The 22,550-nt window shown below is 49.6% G+C and overlaps 5 protein-coding genes across 6 annotated transcripts; 2 read left to right on the top strand and 3 right to left on the bottom strand.

Moving 5' to 3' along the window:
- On the top strand, positions 1 to 6,016 carry LOC117969361 (trichohyalin-like). Of its 2 annotated transcripts, none has more exons than XM_059021805.1 (6): positions 1 to 466; positions 911 to 947; positions 1,754 to 1,876; positions 2,845 to 2,886; positions 3,084 to 3,152; positions 3,742 to 6,016. In XM_059021805.1, the coding sequence occupies exons 2-6, from the start codon at positions 938 to 940 to the stop codon at positions 5,487 to 5,489; spliced, it is 1,992 nt and encodes a 663-aa protein (XP_058877788.1). In that variant the 5' UTR covers positions 1 to 466; positions 911 to 937; the 3' UTR covers positions 5,490 to 6,016. The 2 variants fall into 2 exon arrangements, with proteins under 2 accessions (XP_058877788.1, XP_058877787.1); XM_059021804.1 differs by having other exon boundaries at positions 869 to 947.
- A 146-nt stretch (positions 6,017 to 6,162) lies between these two features.
- On the bottom strand, positions 6,163 to 8,271 carry LOC117969369 (mediator of RNA polymerase II transcription subunit 11-like). Its single transcript, XM_059021808.1, has 4 exons — positions 8,179 to 8,271; positions 7,451 to 7,596; positions 7,172 to 7,302; positions 6,163 to 6,598 (listed from the first exon to the last, which is right to left on the bottom strand). Exons 2-4 carry the CDS (start codon positions 7,518 to 7,520, stop codon positions 6,455 to 6,457), a joined length of 345 nt encoding a protein of 114 aa, XP_058877791.1. The 5' UTR covers positions 7,521 to 7,596; positions 8,179 to 8,271; the 3' UTR covers positions 6,163 to 6,454.
- Positions 8,272 to 8,409: 138 nt separating this feature from the next.
- LOC117969368 (uncharacterized) lies at positions 8,410 to 13,299 on the top strand. Its single transcript, XM_034917330.2, has 7 exons — positions 8,410 to 8,628; positions 9,103 to 9,169; positions 9,296 to 9,401; positions 9,575 to 9,648; positions 12,511 to 12,762; positions 12,842 to 12,891; positions 13,110 to 13,299. Exons 1-7 carry the CDS (start codon positions 8,541 to 8,543, stop codon positions 13,133 to 13,135), a joined length of 663 nt encoding a protein of 220 aa, XP_034773221.2. The 5' UTR covers positions 8,410 to 8,540; the 3' UTR covers positions 13,136 to 13,299.
- On the bottom strand, positions 10,310 to 12,423 carry LOC131736097 (tigger transposable element-derived protein 6-like). Its single transcript, XM_059021806.1, has one exon. The coding sequence runs from the start codon at positions 12,264 to 12,266 to the stop codon at positions 10,656 to 10,658; it is 1,611 nt and encodes a 536-aa protein (XP_058877789.1). The 5' UTR covers positions 12,267 to 12,423; the 3' UTR covers positions 10,310 to 10,655.
- Positions 13,300 to 18,447: 5,148 nt separating the features above from the next.
- On the bottom strand, positions 18,448 to 22,294 carry LOC117419327 (arrestin red cell). Its single transcript, XM_059021807.1, is given in 11 exon segments — positions 18,448 to 18,599; positions 19,441 to 19,516; positions 19,620 to 19,703; positions 19,997 to 20,134; positions 20,499 to 20,571; positions 20,863 to 20,895; positions 20,898 to 20,946; positions 21,320 to 21,455; positions 21,604 to 21,671; positions 21,772 to 21,831; positions 22,076 to 22,294. Coding segments are annotated over 11 exon segments (906 nt in total). The 5' UTR covers positions 22,226 to 22,294; the 3' UTR covers positions 18,448 to 18,560.
- Between the last annotated feature and the right edge of the window lie 256 nt (positions 22,295 to 22,550).

Raw genomic sequence — 22,550 nt, 5'->3', positions numbered from 1 at the left:
AATAAACTACAAAGCGGTGTGTAATGCGTGATAGTGACGTAACATTATTAGCAGGTTTCATTCGACCTTCATGCAAAATGAGTTCATCCTGTATAGAGGGGATGCTAAACTTCTGTCCGCAGCTGTACAGTCAGCCCACTGTTTCCGTGATTACTCTCCTCTGGGTGGCAGTGTCACATTTAAACATAACGACAATTGTGTGTGTGTGCGTGTGTGTGTGTGTGTGTGTGCGTGTGTGCGTGTGTGTGTGTGCGTGTGTGTTTTCTCTTGATTGTTCGCCTCCTTTCTTGTTTGCCTCAGCGTCTGTTATCTCGCAGGAATGCGAGAATCTGCGAGACTAATCGCACTCGATGAATGTCTAAGAGCGCCATATTAAAATAACACGCACTTGAATTGAATCAGTGGGTCTGCGCGCGGTGCAGGACCGGGGTTTCGCGTGACGGGTGTGTGTGTAGAAGCTGAACAGGTAAGCGAATGCATTCTATCACCTGGACATTCTATTACCTTGACATTCTATCACCTGGACATTCTATTACCTTGACATTCTATTACCTTGACATTCTATCACCTGGACATTCTATTACCTGGACATTCTATCACCTGGACATTCTATTACCTGGACATTCTATCACCTGGACATTCTATTACCTTGACATTCTATTACCTTGACATTCTATCACCTGGACATTCTGCACCGAGATATGTACCTTTAATAATAATAATAATAATAATAATAATAATAATAATAATAATAATAATAATAATAATAATAATAATAATGCACTTTTATTTACATTGAATCACACATCAGCGACCGCTGTGAATTCTGCAATGAAACTCTGATGTCTTGGTTTTTTTCTCTCGATAGATTTGACTTTGAAGAAAGTTTTTTTTTTTGTTTTGTTTTAAGTGAAGTGAAAGTGAAAACATCCTGACCATGGATAACGGTGAGTGAACTGTGTCTGAACTCGGGCTCGCCCGCGTATCTTTCTCTATTAACACGTGAACACGGCGCTCTGCATTATAGTCCTCAGGTGTGTTTATTTATTGTGTCTTGAGAAAGCAGATGTATTGATTTCGATGAAACCTGCGTGGTTTGAGTGGGATAGGCTGGGGTCAGACCGGGCTCAATTATAATCACATTTACAATGACAGCAGCACTGTTTTCTGAAATTGCAATTACAAACGCAATGCGATTGTGTTCAATTAGTTACAGCTATGCTACAGTAATTACAATTACACTAAAAAAGTGTCCTGAAAGACTCCACACATTAACATGTTCACTGTATTCAAAATAACACAACCGCAATCTCACAGACTAGACACGGTATTATTTTCAAATAAACTGTGTCACTTGTACCTGAGCCCAGGTGCGCAGCTTCAAGCACACTTCCTGTTACATTGTACCTGAGCCCAGGTGCGCAGCTTCAAGCACACTTCCTGTTACATTGTACCTGAGCCCAGGTGCGCAGCTTCAAGCACACTTCCTGTTACATTGTACCTGAGCCCAGGTGCGCAGCTTCAAGCACACTTCCTGTTACATTGTACCTGAGCCCAGGTGTGCAGCTTCAAGCACACTTCCTGTTACATTGTACCTGAGCCCAGGTGTGGTTGGGACAGGTGATGGAATGATATTAATGTAAATTCTACTTAATTGTCAGTGTTGTAAAAGTGTTTGCATTTAGGGTAACTGACCCCCCCTCATGATATGTCATATATTAACGACACACCTGAATCTGCTTTGTCTGTGTAGGAGCAGACTCTCGTTGGCTGAGCAATTCTGTGAGTGCTGATAACAGAGGCATCGGAGTGGCTCCATGTATCCACGCAAGCACCGTTACCTCTTCTTATAATATAAACATCTACCAGGGTGCAGGTAACGACACGGAAACACTGCACTGCTCATCATCAGCATGGCACCCACACCGGGAAGAACCGACTGAGCCCTTTATTGTGAAAGAATATCACTTCAGAGACTTCACAGTGTGACTGCTGTGACATGTAGATTCAGTGTGATTGTAGTGACCTGTAGATTCAGTGTGATTGTAGTGACCTGTATATTCACAGTGTGATTGTAGTGACCTGTATATTCAGTGTGATTGTAGTGACATGTATATTCAGTGTGATTGTAGTGACATGTATATTCAGTGTGATTGTAGTGACATGTAGATTCAGTGTGATTGTAGTGACATGTAGATTCAGTGTGATTGCAGTGACATGTAGATTCAGTGTGATTGTAGTGACATGTATATTCAGTGTGATTGCAGTGACATGTAGATTCAGTGTGATTGTAGTGACATGTATATTCACAGTGTGATTGTAGTGACCTGTATATTCAGTGTGATTGTAGTGACCTGTATATTCAGTGTGATTGTAGTGACCTGTATATTCACAGTGTGATTGTAGCGACCTGTATATTCACAGTGTGATTGTAGTGACATGTAGATTCAGTGTGATTGTAGTGACATGTAGATTCAGTGTGATTGTAGTGACATGTATATTCAGTGTGATTGTAGTGACATGTATATTCAGTGTGATTGTAGTGACATGTAGATTCAGTGTGATTGTAGTGACATGTAGATTCAGTGTGATTGTAGTGACATGTATATTCAGTGTGATTGCAGTGACATGTAGATTCAGTGTGATTGTAGTGACATGTATATTCAGTGTGATTGTAGTGACCTGTATATTCAGTGTGATTGTAGTGACCTGTATATTCAGTGTGATTGTAGTGACCTGTATATTCACAGTGTGATTGTAGTGACATGTATATTCAGTGTGATTGTAGTGACATGTAGATTCAGTGTGATTGTAGTGACATGTAGATTCCCTCTTTCCTTTCAGCTGCAGAGAAGAGAAAGGACACGGATCATGAAGAGGAGCCGGGTAGGTTCAGAGTCCCGTCGGGACAGAAATACAGCTTTGAATCCATTAAGTGCCATTTGAGGATAGGCTACTTTGTAGTTTTTTTGGGAGCATTTTTAACTGTAGCATCGACCTGTTATTGAAATGTTTTCTTGAACTCTGTTGTCATGAGGACTCTCGTTTTGTTAATTGTTTCCTTAATTGCATTTTTCATGTAGAAAAGAAAAAACCCAAACCGCTGTCAGAACCAGAACCAGAAGACGCAGTGGACTCTGGACCCGCCTTGAGTAAGAAACATTTTAGATGAAACCCGAGATGCAGACAGCTGAGTTGTTGGAGAGACCAGGGGTCTAATCCTCTGTGTTTCACACGAAGGAGTCAGAATCGAATCCTCTGTGTTTCACACAAAGGAGTCAGAATCTAATCCTCTGTGTTTCACATGAAGGAGTCAGAATCTAATCCTCTGTGTTTCACACGAAGGAGTCAGAATCGAATCCTCTGTGTTTCACACGAAGGAGTCAGAATCGAATCCTCTGTGTTTCACACGAAGGAGTCAGAATCTAATCCTCTGTGTTTCACACGAAGGAGTCAGAATCTAATCCTCTGTGTTTCACACGAAGGAGTCAGAATCGAATCCTCTGTGTTTCACACGAAGGAGTCAGAATCGAATCCTCTGTGTTTCACACGAAGGAGTCAGAATCGAATCCTCTGTGTTTCACACGAAGGAGTCAGAATCGAATCCTCTGTGTTTCACACGAAGGAGTCAGAATCTAATCCTCTGTGTTTCACACGAAGGAGTCAGAATCTAATCCTCTGTGTTTCACACGAGTCAGGGTTGATGTATATTCCTTCATTTTCAATATCTTTTGCTTGCAGCGGAATACAGTCTTTCCAAGATGGAGGAATACGCAGACAGGAACCGGGAATCTTTAATAGGGCTGCTGGACAATGAAGACGGACTGCAGGAGAAGAAAGAAAAGCTGAAATCAATGAAGTTAAAAAAATTCCTCGATTGGAATTGTGGAAAAGCACGGAAAATCAATAAAGACTTTGGGAGATTCGTTAGTCAGTCGAAGTTCCCTTGGTCAGAGGTTGAATCTTTTCTCTTTGAAAAAGTTGGTAAGGCTGCTGGGCGGGGCAGAGTGGAAGTTGATGAGACACGAGGGGACGGCTGGGATTCAAGTGGCTACTTTTCAAGTATGAACACTGAAGATTCCAGAAGCTCCAGCACCCTGACCCAACCAGCACCAGCACCCCCCTTGGAGGAGGATCTGAGAAAGAATCATCTACCAGAAGAGAGAGAGGACAGGGAGCTGAGCCAGGGGCTGCAAACAGGACCAGCTCCCCATGCCAGAAGGATGATGATGATCCCAAAAGAAGGGATTTATGACAGTGACAGTGCAGCAGGGGGAGAGCTTTCTGCACAAACGCAGCTTAAGGAGGAAAGCACTGAAATCCCGGTGGGACAGCTCGCTCCTTCAGCGGAGCGCATGGAGAGAATCAACTCCCGGGAGCGAACGCAGGATCCCTCCCTTCAACTAAACCACGACGCCGGGCAGCAGCAGCCAGCAGAGCCCTCCCTTCAACTAAACCACGAGGCTGGGCAGCAGCAGCCAGCAGAGCCCTCCCTTCAACTAAACCACGAGGCCGGGCAGCAGCAGCCAGCAGAGCCCTCCCTTCAACTAAACCACGAGGCCGGGCAGCAGCAGCCAGCAGATCCCTCCCTTCAACTAAACCACGAGGCCAGGCAGCAGCAGCCAGCAGAGCCCTCCCTTCAACTAAACCACGAGGCCGGGCAGCAGCAGCCAACAGAGCCCTCCCTTCAACTAAACCACGAGGCCGGGCAGCAGCAGCCAGCAGAGCCCTCCCTTCAACTAAACCACGAGGCCGGGCAGCAGCAGCCAGCAGAGCCCTCCCTTCAACTAAACCACGAGGCCAGGCAGCAGCAGCCAGCAGAGCCCTCCCTTCAACTAAACCACGAGGCCGGGCAGCAGCAGCCAACAGGAACACTTCCCTACAGCAGCAACTGGGCTGGGATTCCTGCTACTGGCGAGAGCGAAGAGGGGAACCAACAGAGCGAGAAGGGAGCGAAGAAACAAACCAGAGCAAAAGCAAGAGCACGAAAAGACAAGGCGGCCGAGGAAGAGTGTTGGAACAAAGCCTTCAAGAAGTGGCTGGAGCACACAGCTCAGTCCTTAGCTAAGAAGGAAGGCAAGACCGTAGATGAGGTGAAAAAACAAATCGAATCTGACTCTGAAGTAACCTTCATTGACAACTGCCAGCACGCGGAGTTCACCTGTCTGACGGCACGCGAGTGCATCGTGTTCGAGCACGAGGGCGAGAGAATAATGGTGCACATCGACAAGAGAGACAAGTGCCTTACCCTCAAAGGCAAGGGCATCAAAGAAGGGTTCATGTTTCAGTTGCAATACACCATGTGGATTCTTGGAGACATTAAAGGGACGCACGTGGTGCTCTCTGATGCAGGTGAGATACTGGAGTATAATTTCGATGAAGCGAGTTTAGAACAGTTCCATGTGAATTTTCCACGGATAATTAACAAAGTCTTCCTTCCAGCAATAGCTTTGTATAAACAGGCTCAGAGAGAGAGAGCGTTTCATTAGCAGGTCCAGCAGCGTTTCATTAGCAGATCCAGCAGTGTTTCATTAGCAGATCCAGCAGCATTTCATTAGCAGGTCCAGCAGCGTTTCATTAGCACATCCAGCAGCGTTTCATTAGCAGATCCAGCAGCGTTTCATTAGCAGATCCAGCAGCGTTTCATTAGCAGGTCCAGCAGCGTTTCATTAGCAGGTCCAGCAGCGTTTCATTAGCAGGTCCAGCAGCGTTTCATTAGCAGGTCCAGCAGCGTTTCATTAGCAGCAGATCCAGCAGCGTTTCATTAGCAGATCCAGCAGCGTTTCATTAGCAGGTCCAGCAGCGTTTCATTAGCAGCAGATCCAGCAGCGTTTCATTAGCAGATCCAGCAGCGTTTCATTAGCAGGTCCAGCAGCGTTTCATTAGCAGATCCAGCAGCGTTTCATTAGCAGGTCCAGCAGCGTTTCATTAGCAGATCCAGCAGCGTTTCATTAGCAGATCCAGCAGCGTTTCATTAGCAGGTCCAGCAGCGTTTCATTAGCAGATCCAGCAGCGTTTCATTAGCAGATCCAGCAAACAAAGGTCCCTTTAGTTACTTAGAACTGCAAAATCCTCAGCAGTGGATGCCACAGCATTCCTTATCACAGTAAAGTTTACTGCTGTCGTGTGTTATTCTGCCAGACAAAACTCTTAACAAACAACTGCAAAAAAAAAAAGTTTTTAATTTTTTTTTTAATAATTGCAGCACTGGAGCTGTAACTTCCATGAATGATTAAAAAAATAATAAAGAAATAATTTTCATTTTCTTGAAATTGTCCCGTTGTCTCCTTATTCAACCACATGGACCAGAATTAGGATTTATTATTGAAATAACCAGGTAGGAGCCCAGAGTTAGAAACTCACACTCGCCCCTCGATGGGGGAGTGTGTGTGTGCGTGCGTGCGTGAGGGGGGAGTGTGTGTGTGTGCGTGCGCGTGTGTGAGTGGGGGGGTCACTAGGTCTGCGGGTCCAGTAGCCGCTCACAGGTCTGTCCCAGTTCTCCCAGTTTGAGTCTGGCATACTCCACTCGGTTCAGAGCCATCTGACAGTCCTTGCGAGCCGAGTAGGTGGAGCCTTCGTGGGGCTGCCCTGTCGCCACCTGGTGGGGAGGAGAGGAACAGCACCATTGAGAAACACACACAGGCAGGCAGAGAAATTAATAGTATATACACTGATAAATCAACTAGAAAAATCACCATCAACGAGAGTCACACCACTGAGGAACCAGAACACCAATACAACACAGAGTCACAGTGTGTGTGTGTGTGTGGATCAGTGCATACCCTCTGTGTGTGTGGATCAGTGCATCCCCTCTGTGTGTGTGGATCAGTGTGCATCCCCTCTGTGTGTGTGGATCAGTGCACACCCTCTGTGTGTGTGGATCAGTGCATACCCTCTGTGTGTGTGGATCAGTGCATACCCTCTGTGTGTGTGGATCAGTGCACACCCTCTGTGTGTGTGGATCAGTGCATACCCTCTGTGTGTGTGGATCAGTGCATACCCTCTGTGTGTGTGGATCAGTGCATACCCTCTGTGTGTGTGGATCAGTGCACACCCTCTGTGTGTGTGGATCAGTGCATACCCTCTGTGTGTGTGGATCAGTGCATACCCTCTGTGTGTGCGGATCAGTGCACACCCTCTGTGTGTGTGGATCAGTGCACACACTCTGTACCTGAGTCAGGTAGCGGATCTGCCCGGACAGCTCGCTCTCCACTCGGCTCACACAGCCAGTGAATTGGCTCAGCTGTCTGTCCAGCAGGGAGGCGTTGTGCTTCTCCTTCGAGAGCTCCAGGATGATATTCCCTGTCGGGGGGGGGGACATGGGATTCAGCAGGTTAGGAAAACCAGGCAGCGATGTCACTCTCCCCCCCAGCGATGTCACTCTCCCCCCCCAGCGATGTCACTCTCCCCCCAGCGATGTCACTCCCCCCCCCAGTGATGTCACACTGACCCGCACACTGCAGCACCACTCCAATCTCCTTCTCCACCTCCTCCAGCGAGCGCAGACGATCATTAGCCATGACACCCTGTGTCTCTCTCCGCCTCTCTCCTCACAGGGAGGCTGTCCGGCTCTCTCAGTGCTGTGTAATCACCCGTCTGAAAACGAGAGAGAGAGAGAGAGAGAGAGAGAGAGAGAGAGAGAGAGAGAGAGAGAGAGAGAGAGAGAGAGAGAGAGGGGAGAGAGAGAGAGAGAGAGAGAGAGAGAGAGAGGGGAGAGAGAGAGAGAGAGAGAGATGAACTCGCTGTGCTTCATAAAGTCGAATGCAAGCTGCTGAAGAATGTGACCTTAAGAGATTGAATTACACGCCGCTTTTAGTTTTCCCAGATACTTCACGAAAAACGGACCCGCATGGAAACAATGCGACATTTCTTAATAAACCCAGCTAGGAATTATTATTCATTGAAGAAACGTCACGTTTATTATTGAGCTCTCTGCAGCTGAAGGATGAAGCCACCCAGTGCTGACACTCACAGCGAGTCACACGATTATTATTATTATTATTATTACCAATGTGAGATTTCTCAATCTCTCATGAAACGTCAAAACTAAATACCGCTGAAGAGTTTTACTAAATCCATTCTGCCGACGGACACTCGCCATTGTTTATTCATGGGGTTATTTATTCGTTTCACTGGTTTTTTGTTAAATTATTATTATTAATATTTATTTTTCCAAACCTGTTCTTTAACTCTCGTGCGCTATCCAGCAGCCCACACTTCCGGTCACAAGAGACGGGCACCAGCGAGGGACAAACCTCTTCCCACGAAGGCAGGGACAAAACGCGCGAAATTTAAAACAAACAACCAGTCGTCTGTATCCATTTAGCTATTAAACTTTTAGTCATTATTATTATTATTATTATTATTATTATTATTATTATTATTATTATTATTATTATTATTAATTAAACTACAACTCCCACGGTTCTCCAGGCGAATTGATGAATTATTGATCCCGGAAGTGCTTTACCGGTTTTTTTTAAATAAAAGTTGAGGTTCGAGAAGTCTTTTTTTTTTTTTTTTGGTCACAAATCCGAAAAATGGATAATTGTTGGAAAGACGAAATCCGAGTCAGACTGCAGAAACGGGACGCGAGACAGAAAGAAATCAGCAGCCTGGTGCAGAACTGTGAGTGGAAATCGGCTTTGTTTGTATTTCGTTTTTATTTTTTATTATTGAAGTTGAATCCCTTTATGTAAAGACACACATTTGAAGCAGTTTTGGACACATAATAAATATATTTATAATTTATATTTTTTTCACAAACTTTTACATGACGTATTATACATGTTTGAACCCCTTCCTAAATGCATCGTTTTAATTTGGAAGTCTCTACTACGAGTCGCGTGTTTTAAATGTATGAGTACAGGTCATCTATACGGGCTGTTAGACAGAATAGAAAGTCTGTAGGGAACCTGCGCACGCAGACTGTACGGCTCTGTCGTTTGTGTCTTGCAGTAGCGACATTTCCCCGCTAGAGGGCAGCAGTGATCCACAGCGCACATCCCTGCTGCTCCGCCTCGGTGTCATTTTAACATTCTCTCTCTCTCTCTGCTCACTATTTCTCCACTACCCTCTTTCCTCCTCTCTGCTGGTTTGCAGACAGTAAGCTGCAGGCGAGGCTGGCTCTGCGGGGCTCTCTATGGGAGGAAATCAGAGCCCAGCACAGGTACTCGAGATACAAAACATCATCATTATAATACATCTGTGGTGTGCAGCAATGTGTCTCTCATGTGAACTGCTCATCCCCCTCTCCCTCTCCCTCTCCCTCTCCATCCATCTCTCCATCCCTCAGGCCCGAGGGTAATCAAGAGTCTGTGTTGAAGAAGTGGGTTGAATTTCTGGAAGAGCCAATCAGACTGCAGCTGGAGCTGCGGGAGAGCAGGCTGGCTCAAGAACAGGTGAGGCAGGCAGACAGACTGCTCTGGTGTGTGTGGGGTGGGTGGGTGTGTGTGTGTGGGGGGGGGGGGGTCAGGGTCAGTCAGTGTATATTTTGTATAGTTTGTTCACTGCGACAGTCGCTATACTGATATTAATATTCACCGCTCATGTTAATTCCCTCCCCCTCTCTCAGCTCACTCGAAGCCTCTCTGAGCTCCACTCTGTTCTGCAGCTGAAGGATGAAGCCATCCAGTGCTGTCACTCACAGTGAGTTACAGGATTATTATTATTATTATTATTATTATTGTTACCTCCCTATACCCTGCTGAGTTGACAGCCTGAGTTTCCGACGGCCGCATTCACTTTCATTGTTTTGCAGGCGGTTCTCACGCAGCGTATCCGACCCTGTACCGTTCAGACTCACGTGACGTTAAAAGAGTGTGACGTAAATCATTTCATTCTGGCCATTCAAACCCTCGTCCGTTTCCAGGGACAGATACAGAGCTGCAAATACTGTGTTCAGATAGGCGGCTGCCACTCAGATGTGCTCGAGTCGGTTTTGTTGATACCGTGTATTTGAACACAAGTATTTCGCTTCAGAGCAGTCCTGTATTCGCGTTGCTGCGCGGCAATGCGTTTTCAAGACGGCAGGTACTGACTGTGCGATAGCGGGGTATACAATCCCACAATGCGACGCAACCGCAAAATGAAATCAAAATGTTAGGAAAAGATCCCGAAAAAACAGAATCGAAACGATATCGAAAACCGCACCACTGTACTCGATAAAAGGCTATAAAACACAAAAAACGATATATTTATCACCGGATTATTAAACTGTGCACAAAACATCCCAGTACAACGTTACTGTCTGAAGTATAGAGTGTTTATTAAACTGCATTCAGGTATCGAGTTACTGTCTGAAGTATAGAGTGTTTATTAAACTGCATTCAGGTATCGAGTTACTGTCTGAAGTATAGAGTGTTTATTAAACTGCATTCAGGTATCGAGTTACTGTCCTGAAGTATTCACACAGTGTTTATTAAACTGCATTCAGGTATCGAGTTACTGTCTGAAGTATTCACACAGTGTTTATTAAACTGCATTCAGGTATCGAGTTACTGTCTGAAGTATTCACACAGTGTTTATTAAACTGCATTCAGGTATCGAGTTACTGTCTGAAGTATTCACACAGTGTTTATTAAACTGCATTCAGGTATCTAGTTACTGTCTGAAGTATTCACACAGTGTTTATTAAACTGCATTCAGGTATCTAGTTACTGTCTGAAGTATTCACACAGTGTTGTTTGGCGTGCATTCTGGTGCCCAACAGCTGCTGTCTTTTTTATGAGTCCTCGAATGCAATCGATTTCTCCGATTCCAAACAAGTCTGGGTTTTGCTCTGCATAGGCCAGTGCCGACTCGAGCCCCCGACGGACTTCCCTCGCTGTCGCCGGTCTCGGGGGAGCCCTGTCATCCTCGTCCAGCGTCTCTCTCGCTGAATCTGGAGCACAATGCCGGGCTAGTTCAACAAAGCCGTCATCGGCCAGTGTTTCGCTGATTGGCGCGTCTTCTTCGGCCCTGAGGATGCTGTCGGGCGTCACCCCAGCGGTGCCAGGCAGGCGTGTAAGAATTTCAGAAATGGATCTGATCACCTCTGCAGTTGTATTGGCCTCTTCGGAACCGGGTCCAGCAGGTTCTGGGTGGGTCGGCAGTATGTCGCAGTGTCTCCAGCAGTTGGATATGGTTGCGGCGCTAACTTGTTGCCAACTGTCTCGGACTAAATAAAGCGCCTCCTTGATATTTACGTCTTGAGGTTTGCCAGCGTCCACACAGCGCACGTAGTGCTGCAGCTGCTGGCGGCGGTACAGCGCTCTGAAGTTCCGTATGATTCCTGCATCCAGAGGCTGGATTGCGGAGGTTGTGTCGGGGGGTAGAAAGCGCAGGGACACGTTGGTCAGCTGCTCCGCGGTGTTTTTGTGCGATGGTGTGCTGTGAAGCAGCAGAACAACGTGTCTGTTTCGGACACGCATCGACCTGTCAAACTCCTGAAGCCATTCTTCAAAGAGCAAAGCCGTCATCCGGGCGTTTTCGTTCCAGCGCCAACAGCAAACGCGGTTAGGATCAAAGTCCCTTTCAAAGCAATGCGGGCGCTTGCATTCCCAAACGACGAGCGGCTTCCGTTTGTCCGTGCCCAGTGCGTTCACACACAACGCTACGGTAAGCCTTTGTGTGTTTCTCTTCTTTCCGGACACGGGACCGAGGGCTGCATTCGGTTCCATTCGAAAAAACAGCCCAGACTCGTCCATGCTGTAAATATCATTCAGGTCATAACCACGCAGAAAAGCCTTTAAAACTCTACGAGCGTCAGTCACAGCTGCGCCCCCCTCGCTCGCAGCCCGCCCGTGGCGTTTATAAAAACGGATTTTGCGACGCTGTTTAAATCTCTGAAGCCAGCCGACTGAATAAGAGAAAGTCTCCGGCACCCCTAGCCTCTCCCCCACGGATTTCGCTTTTGTGATGAGAATCTCATCGCTGACCGGCATTGCTCGAGCCCTGGCTTCGCTGAACCACAGAAACAGCGCATCTTCCAGGCGCTGCTGCTGCGGGGTCCTCGCCTTCGTGGACGTGTCCGTGGGTAAACGAAACAGCCACTTCTCTTTTTCTTTTAAGATGTCGGAAATAGTTGACCGACCCAGAGCCAGTCTGTGCCCTTTAAACACGTGTCGGATGACGCAGTCCCTGGATGCTTTCGGGTTTTGCTCGTGGAAAAGGCAGATCTCTCGCTTCACATTCGCAGGAATCGCCGTTCGTGTTCGCTTTTTTGTTGATTGCATTTTCGGTGAAACTCGCTCGCACTGTAAATGCACACGGACTAAACTGCGCATGTGGATTTAAAAAATAAAAATAAATAAAAATGCGGTCTGTGTCCGATAATCCTCTAAAGATCAAGCGGACTGGTGACGGAGTCGGAAATCGCGTGTGACACAAGGACGGTAAAACGCGACTGACGTGTATCTGAGTGCTGACTGTAAAAAAAAAAAAAAAAAAAAAAAAAATCACTTCTTATAAGTGAAAAAAATCAGTTATTTATTTATAATTCTCTCTCTCTCCTTCCCTCCTCTCTCCCAGACTGTCTCGTTGCCGTGGTGACGCAGTCTCTCTCTCACGCCGAGCGTCCGCTCTGGAGGCGGGGCTGTGTGAGAGGGAGGTGGAGCTTGAGCGCCTGTCAGTGGAGCACGCCGCACTGCGATTGGCCCATGCGGAGCTGGAGGCGGGACTCAGCCGGGCCGAGCGAGAGAACAGCAGACTACTGCAGCAGATAGTGGAGGAGAAGAGAGGAGAGGCGGAGAGAATGAATGAACAGAACGAGATACAGGAGAGGTGAGAGGCGAGGAGAGGGGGTGTGTGTGTTCGTGTTAGGAGCGATAATGAACCTCTCTCCCCTCCTCCTCTCTCTCAGGTGGTGTAAACTGGTAATGAAACTACAAAGGAAACTGCAGTCAAAGCCAGGTAAACTGAGGGCCAGCCCACTGCCTTGCACTCCCGTCCTGTGTGTGTGCGTCTGTACTCACTCTGTGTGTGTGTGTGTGTGTGTGTCTGTACTCCTCTCTCTCTGTACTCACTCTGTGTGTGTCTCTGTACTCTGTGTGTGTGTGTCTGTACTCCTCTCTCTCTCTCTCTGTACTCGCTTGCTCTCTCTCATACTGCACCTCTTCTTGGCCCCTCAGCTCAGTGCTGCCCCCTGTCTGTGTGAAGCACCGCTCCCTGGAAACAGAAGAGCCCCACTGTGAGCAGGCTGATCAGCGCTTCATGACCTGAGCTGTGACGAGGGAAGGCTGAAGCCGGTCTTTCTGTTTTTAACTCTATAATAAAATCTAATTGTGTATTGTAACAAAATAAATACTTTTGAATTATTTTGCTTACAAATGTCATGCAGGAGTGTTTTGTTCACGCCAGTCCCTGGAATACTTAAACAAAAAAAACACACAATTTTCAAAACTCCACGAGAGAATGAAACCTCGGAGACACTCGGATCATTGGGCACTTGAAAATGAAACCTCAGAGACACTCGGATCATTGGGCACTTGAAAATGAAACCTCGGAGACACTCGGATCATTGGGCACTTGAAAATGAAACCTCAGAGACACTCGGATCATTGGGCACTTGAAAATGAAACCTCGGAGACACTCGGATCATTGGGCACTTGAAAATGAAACCTCGGAGACACTCGGATCATTGGGCACTTGAAAATGAAACCTCAGAGACACTCGGATCATTGGGCACTTGAAAATGAAACCTCGGAGACACTCGGATCATTGGGCACTTGAAAATGAAACCTCAGAGACACTCGGATCGTTGGGCACTTGAAAATGAAACCTCGGAGACACTCGGATCGTTGGGCACTTGAAAATGAAACCTCGGAGACACTCGGATCGTTGGGCACTTGAAAATGAAACCTCGGAGACACTCGGATCATTGGGCACTTGAAAATGAAACCTCGGAGACACTCGGATCATTGGGCACTTGAAAATGAAACCTCAGAGACACTCGGATCATTGGGCACTTGAAAATGAAACCTCGGAGACACTCGGATCGTTGGGCACTTGAAAATGAAACCTCGGAGACACTCGGATCATTGGGCACTTGAAAATGAAACCTCGGAGACACTCGGATCATTGGGCACTTGAAAATGAAACCTCAGAGACACTCGGATCATTGGGCACTTGAAAATGAAACCTCGGAGACACTCGGATCGTTGGGCACTTGAAAATGAAACCTCGGAGACACTCGGATCGTTGGGCACTTGAAAATGAAACCTCGGAGACACTCGTATCGTTGGGCACTTGAAAATGAAACCTCAGAGACACTCGGATCATTGGGCACTTGAAAATGAAACCTCGGAGACACTCGGATCATTGGGCACTTGTTTCATTTTTTTTATTTATTTATTTTTTACATTTTCTAAAATGCGGTACAAAATGAAGAAGCAACATTAAACAAATTCTCGACTAAAAGAACGATTCTCTCGCACAGCATCTCCCCCTCTCGGTTATTTAACCCAGCGCCCGTCTGCCTGTCTGTCTGTCTGCCTGCCTGCCTGCCCTCCTGTCTGTATGTCTGTCTGTCTGCCTGTCTCTCTCTAAATGATCAGGTCGCAGTAGTTTCGGGTTGAGTAGGTTTCTCAGTCTGGCTCGATACACCAGATTTGATTGATTTTTTTTCCTGTGTTACAAACTCCAAAAGAAAGTGAAAGGGGTTCGATGACGAGCGTTTCCACTGGGAGCGACGCTCGCTATGCTGGGGTTCAGAACGACGTCTCGTGGGAGCGACGCTCGCTATGCTGGGGTTCAGAACGACGTCTCGTGGGAGCGACGCTCGCTATGCTGGGGTTCAGAACGACGTCTCGTGGGAGCGACGCTCGCTATGCTGGGGTTCAGAACGACGTCTCGTGGGAGCGACGCTCGCTATGCTGGGGTTCAGAACGACGTCTCGTGGGAGCGACGCTCGCTATGCTGGGGTTCAGAACGACGTCTCGTGGGAGCGACGCTCGCTATGCTGGGGTTCAGAACGACGTCTCGTGGGAGCGACGCTCGCTACGCCGGGGTTCAGAACGACGTCTCGTGGGAGCGACGCTCGCTACGCCGGGGTTCAGAACGACGTCTCGTGGGAGCGACGCTCGCTACGCCGGGGTTCAGAACGACGTCTCGTGGGAGCGACGCTCGCTACGCCGGGGTTCAGAACGACGTCTCGTGGGAGCGACGCTCGCTACGCCGGGGTTCAGAACGACGTCTCGTGGGGAGCGACGCTCGCTATGCCGGGGTTCAGAACGACGTCTCGTGGGGAGCGACGCTCGCTATGCCGGGGTTCAGAACGACGTCTCGTGGGAGCGACGCTCGCTATGCCGGGGTTCAGAACGACGTCTCGTGGGAGCGACGCTCGCTATGCTGGGGTTCAGAACGACGTCTCGTGGGAGCGACGCTCGCTATGCTGGGGTTCAGAACGATGTCTCGTGGGAGCGACGCTCGCTATGCTGGGGTTCAGAACGATGTCTCGTGGGAGCGATGCTCGCTACGCCGGGGTTCAGAACGACGTCTCGTGGGAGCGATGCTCGCTATGCTGGGGTTCAGAACGACGTCTCGTGGGAGCGACGCTCGCTACGCCGGGGTTCAGACTCTCCTCAGTTTACTGTGGTTTGCTGCTCCTTGTGTCTCCTGTGTCGCTGTCTTTTGATATTTCATATAAATTGTTAATTATAAAACCACGAAGCCACGCTCAGATGCTTCATGGTTTATGCAGGATTTGTGGCTTATAATTAATACAATTGATATGATTCCTATTGAAAGCGTTGATTTACACGGCCCCCCCCTCTCCCCCCCCCTCCTCTCCTCCCCCCTCCTCTCCTCCCCCCTCCTCTCCTCCCCCCCGCCCCTCCTCTCCTCCCCCCCCCTCTCTCCTCCCCCCCCCCTCCTCTCCTCCCCCCCCCCCCACCCTCCTCCCCCCCCCCCCCCTCCTCTCCTCCCCCCCCCTCCTCTCCTCTCCTCCCCCCTCCTCTCCTCTCCCCTCCCCTCCTCTCCTCTCCCCTCCCCTCCCCTCCTCTCCTCTCCCCCTCCCCTCCTCTCCTCTCCCCTCCTCTCTCTCTCTCTCTCTCTCTCTCTATGGGAGGAGTGTCTTCTACTCAGCGTTGGGGTCAGCTCCCTTTCTTTCAATTCCTAAATGACACTCGATCAAATATTCAAACTAAAATCTGGGATTTAAAAGAAAAAAAAAAGGGGTGTGGGGATCAAGAGATTATAATTTATTGTAAGGTGGTAGACTTTCATTTACCAGCGAATTTAAAAACTTTCGGGTATTACATCTCGATCGTGAACATTAGCGCCCCCCGCAGGATGCAAAAAAGTAAAAACTGCAGCAAACCACAATAAAACCCAGAACTGACATTCCGTTATAAATAGAGCAGAAAGTAACGCGGTTAGTCTCGACCCTTTAAAACAAACAAGAACAACAAGATTAGAATTCCTATAATAATAATAATAAATGATCTGAGCTCCTGTCTCCATGTGATTCTCGTTCTCCTGGTTGTTTGGCAGGTTTTGTTTTATAATTATAACAGTAATAATATTAATATTAATATTCTAGATTCTCTCCCCCTCGCTGTTAGTCTATATAAACGTTCTATAAAGTTATGCCGGACACACGAATGTAGAGAAGAAGATGAAGATGATTATTATTTTTTTTTTGTCCTGTCTTCTCGGAGGTGGTGTTGGCTCTTGTGGGCGGGGGCCTGTGGTTGCATGGACCCGCCCTCTTGGAATGCTCACACCCGAAGCCACACCCTCAGGGGGCGGGGCCTCAGCAGAAGTGGTCGTCGTCATCATCCTTCATTCCTTTGAGTCGCAGCCGAGCGAAATCCTCGAACACGATGTCATCGTCCGGAGAGAAACTGAGAGAAGAATGTGAGAGATCAGAGAGAGAGAGAGAGAGAGAGAGAGAGAGAGAGAGATCAGTGTGAGAGAGAGAGATCAGTGTGATAGAGAGAGAGAGAGAGAGATCAGTGTGATAGAGAGAGAGAGATCAATGTGATAGAGAGAGAGAGAGAGAGATCAGTGTGATAGAGAGAGAGAGATCAATGTGATAGAGAGAGAGAGAGATCAGTGTGATAGAGAGAGATCAGTGTGATAGAGAGAGAGAGAGAGAGATCAGTGTGATAGAGAGAGAGAGATCAATGTGATAGAGAGAGAGAGAGATCAGTGTGATAGAGAGAGAGAGAGATCAGTGTGATAGAGAGAGAGAGATCAATGTGATAGAGAGAGAGAGAGATCAGTGTGATAGAGAGAGAGAGAGATCAGTGTGATAGAGAGAGAGAGAGAGATCAGTGTGATAGAGAGAGAGAGAGATCAATGTGATAGAGAGAGAGAGAGATCAATGTGATAGAGAGAGAGAGAGAGAGAGAGAGAGAGAGAGAGAGAGAGAGAGAGAGAGAGATCAGTGTGATAGAGAGAGAGAGAGAGAGAGAGAGAGATCAGTGTGATAGAGAGAGAGAGATCAATGTGATAGAGAGAGAGAGAGAGAGAGAGAGATCAGTGCGATAGAGAGAGAGAGAGAGATCAATGTGATAGAGAGAGAGAGAGATCAATGTGAAACTGAACCAATCAATAACCCATAGGCTCAATCCTCCATCATTAACTGATAGACTGAACTAATCAATAACTGCGACTCAATCAGCTTGTTATGCTCTGCATGTGAACCTGCGTGTGCGTGTCAGCGTCGGTGTGTGTGTGTCTGAGTCAGTGTGTGTGTGTGTGTGTGCGTGCGTGTCTGAGTCAGTGTGTGTGTGTGTGTGTGTGTGTGTGTGTGTGCGCCTGCGCACCCTCTCTCGGCGCAGTTTCGATTTCGAAAGGCTGGAGGATGGGCTCCATGCTGCTCGCCTCAGACAGACAGCATGCAACACAGAGAGAGAGGGGGGAGCACAGAAGGAAAGGGAGGGAGAGAATTGAGTTCATGCAAAGAAACGACAAAACAGAGTGAAACTGAGCTCCTCCACACAGAGAGAGAGACAGAGACACACAGACAGAGAGACACACAGACAGAGAGACACACAGACACACAGACAGACAGAGAGACACACAGACACACAGACAGAGAGACACACAGACACACAGACAGAGAGACACACAGACACACAGACACACAGACAGAGAGACACACAGACACACAGACACACAGACAGAGAGACACACAGACACACAGACAGAGAGACACACAGACACACAGACAGAGAGACACACAGACACACAGACACACAGACAGAGAGACACACAGACACACAGACAGAGGAGACACACAGACACACAGACACACAGACACACAGACACACAGACACACAGACACACAGACAGAGAGACACACAGACACACAGACAGAGAGACACACAGACACACAGACAGAGAGAGAGACACACAGACAGAGAGACACACAGACCACACAGACAGAGAGACACACAGACACACAGACAGAGAGACACACAGACACACAGACAGAGAGACACACAGACACACAGACAGAGGAGACACACAGACACACAGACAGAGAGACACACAGACACACAGACAGAGAGACACACAGACACACAGACAGAGAGACACACAGACACACACACTGACTTTGTCCTCGAACTCTATCAGGTTTGTGTCGATCGGAGCGTCTGACTCTGGAACCGCTGCAGAGACAAAACACACAGGACCCGTCAATTACACACACCCACCAGGACCCGTCAATACACCCACCCCCTAGACCCGTCAATACACCCACCCCCTAGACCCGTCAATACACACCCACCCCCCAGGACCCGTCAATACACCCACCCCCCAGGACCCGTCAATACACCCACCCCCTAGACCCGTCAATACACACACCCCCTAGACCCGTCAATACACACACCCCCCAGGACCCGTCAATACACCCACCCCCTAGACCCGTCAATACACACACCCCCTAGACCCGTCAATACACCCACCCCCCTAGACCCGTCAATACACACCCACCCCCCCTAGACCCGTCAATACACACCCACCCCCCTAGACCCGTCAATGCACCCACCCCCCTAGACCCGTTAATACACACCCACCCCCCTAGACCCGTCAATGCACCCACCCCCTAGACCCGTCAATGCACCCACCCCCCCCAGAACCCGTCAATACACCCACCCCCCCAGACCCGTCAATACACACCCACCCCCCTAGACCCGTCAATACACCCACCCCCTAGACCCGTCAATACACCCACCCCCCTAGACCCGTCAATACACCCCACCCCCCCTAGACCCGTCAATACACCCACCCCTCCTAGACCCGTCAATGCACCCACCCCTCCTAGACCCGTCAATGCACCCACCCCTCCTAGACCCGTCAATGCACCCACCCCCCCTAGACCCGTCAATGCACCCACCCCCTAGACCCGTCAATGCACCCACCCCCTAGACCCGTCAATGCACCCACCCCCCTAGACCCGTAACCACACACACACACACACACACACACACACACACAGGTGTCTCTTACCTGACTGTGGGCAGGAGGGGGGCTGGTCGGAGGTTTGGGGTGCATGAGGATGAAGGGGAGCTCTACGGACGCATCCCTGTGGAAGGAGAGGGTCAGAGTTACCAACAACAACCATCAGTACAGCACAGAGTCCCAAAAACACAACCCCCCACCCCCGAGCCCCGAGCCCCGAGCCCCACCCTCCGCGGGACACCACCAGCTTCACTTTGACCCGGTAGGAGACGAGGATCCCCAGGATCTCCTTGTTAGCAACTTCCTTCACTCTGGAGAGAGAGAGAGAGAGAGACATTATTGAAATGTGGAATTCAATAAACAAGCTGAAGTGATGCCGAACCCCCCCCCCCCCCCGTCTCCCCGCTCCCTCCAGTCTCCCCCGCTCCCTCCCTCCCCGCTCCCTCCAGTCTCCCGCTCCCCTCCAGTCTCCCCGCTCCCCTCCCTCCCGCTCCCTCCAGTCTCCCCCGCTCCCTCCAGTCTCCCCCGCTCCCCTCCCTCCCCGCCTCCCTCCAGTCTCCCCGCTCCCCCCCCCCCCCTCCAGTCTCCCTCTCCCCTCTCTCACTTGGTGCTGGAGGCCAGGTTGGTGTCCTCGTGCTTCAGCTTGCCGTCGAGAGCCAGCCCCCTCTTCTCACGGTTGTTGTTCAGTGTGGGTGTGAGGGTGTACACCTTACAGAACGTGGAGCTGGGAGCGAGCTGGTCACTGGAGAGAGAGAGGGAGGAGAGGGGGAGAGAGAGAGGGAGGAGAGGGGGAGAGAGAGAGGGAGGAGAGGGGGAGACAGAGAGGGGGGGGGGAGAGAGTGAGGGGGGGGGGGGAGAGAGTGAGGGGGGGGGGGGAGAGAGAGGGGGGGAGGGGGGTCAATACACAGGGAGATCAATATACAGGGAGACAAGCAGAGAATAGGTACCAGCTGTATTCCTTATAGCAGTATCACTAATACCGGTAATATTATTATTAATAATAATAATAATAATAATAATAATAATAATAATAATACTACTACATCCAGCAGCATGCCCCTCTCGCTGTCGAGATGGAGGGATAGAGGGAAGGGAGGAGGACTCACTCTGCCTCTGTCTGGGCTACAGGACACTTGTACTGGGCAGTGCTGAACAGACAGATATCTGCATACTGTCGAACTGTGAGAGAGAGAGAGAGAGAGAGGAAACACAGAGGTTAATGGGAGGAGGAGCGCACGCACGCACACGCAGCACGCACGCACGCACACACACAGCACGCACGCACACGCACGCGCAGCACGCACGCACACGCACGCGCACGCACACGCACACGCACGCACAACTGGGCTGCTGTGGAAGTGTTTTGTAGTGATGGAGAAATGATCACTTCTGCGGGACGCTTCTCTGCACAAACTGGGTTGCACTGGGTATACTGGGAGCGGGGGGGCTGGGGGAGGCAGGTTTGCTCACCAGAGATTTTCACCTTCTTCACTGTTTTGGTGAGTTGTTCGTGACGTGGACATTGACGCTGATCGGCTCTCCGTGGTAGTACAGCTGAGAGAGAGGGGGAGGGGAGGGAGAACACCAGTAAATGAAATGCTCCAGTAATACAGACCAGATGAGAGACAGAGACACACACACACACACACACACAGAGACACACACACAGAGACACACACAGAGACACACACTCTCTCACAGAGACACACACAGAGACACACACACACACACACACACACACACACACACACACACACACACACACACACACACACACACAGAGACACACACTCTCTCACAGAGACACACACACAGACACACACACACACACACAGACACACACTCTCTCACACACACTCTCTCACAGAGACACACACACACACGCACACACACACACACACACACGCGGCCGGAGGGAGGGAGGTACCTCCTTGTCCAGCGAGGCCTCGAGGTGCAGGGACCGGTCTGACATGAGGAAGCTGCGGGTCGTCTCCATCATGGGCTGCGGACCGGGCTTCTCAGGGGCGTACTGGACCTTCCGGATCACCAGCCGGACCGAGTTCCTGAGAGAAAGGAGAGGAGAGGAGAGGTTAAACCAGCCCTCACGCACACACAGCCGTGCGCACGCACACGCACACACACACGCACACACACGCACACACAGCTCCACAAGTTTGCAAACATAAACAAACAAATAATTGAAATATAAACCTTTTGTGAATCTTCTCATCGACGGCTTTGGCACAAAATGCCCGAATCTCAAAATCCACTCCACAGGCCTGGAGGAGAGAGAGAGAAAGAGACAGACTGAGACAAGAGACAAGGACATGACAGAGAGAGACACCGACACACAGACGGGACAGGGGGACAGGGGGTTACCTTGCCGGTGTCCTCTGGTCCTGGCTGTAAGGTGACGGAGCAGGGCAGGTTCTGAGGAATCTGAAACGAACAGAGACACTGAGCTGAGACACGCACGCACGCACACACCACACCCGTGCTCCCACCACACCCAGTACTCCCACCATGAAGTAGAAACGGGTAGGCCTGCCTCTCCCAGTATAGCCCCAGTGCTCTCACCATGAAGTAGAAGGGGTAGGCCTGCTCTCCCAGTATAGCCCCAGTACTCTCACCATGAAGTAGAAGGGGTAGGCCTGCTCTCCCAGTATAGCCCCAGTACTCTCACCATGAAGTAGAAGGGGTAGGCCTGCTCTCCCAGTTTCTTGAGCAGTCTCTCCTGCAGGCGGCTCAGCGGTTTCTTCTCATCGGGGAGTGGAGGGAAGGCCTGGAATGTGGAGATGTCAGAGATCCTTCCGGAACGAGAGCCCCAGAACATCCAGGTCCTCCCGTCCGTACCGAAACGCACAGGTGAGCGTGACGAAGACTGGGAGAGAGGGGGGTTACTGTGCAATACTGAAACACACACACACCACCCCCCCCTCACACACACACACCCCCCCCCCACACACCCCCAGAACATCCAGGTCCTCCCGTTCCGTACCGAAACGCACAGGTGAGAGTGACGAAGACTGGGAGAGAGGGGGTTACTGTGCAATACTGAAACATATACACACACACCCCCTCACACACACACACACACACCCTCCACACACCCCCCCCCACACACACACACACCCACCCCCCCCCACAACACCCCCCCA

The sequence above is a fragment of the Acipenser ruthenus genome, unplaced genomic scaffold (assembly GCF_902713425.1).
Source record: "Acipenser ruthenus unplaced genomic scaffold, fAciRut3.2 maternal haplotype, whole genome shotgun sequence".
In the NCBI taxonomy this organism is placed as follows: Eukaryota; Metazoa; Chordata; class Actinopteri; order Acipenseriformes; family Acipenseridae; genus Acipenser; species Acipenser ruthenus.
Note: the sequence above shows the minus strand (reverse complement) of the source record. Positions and strands in the feature narration are given on the sequence as shown.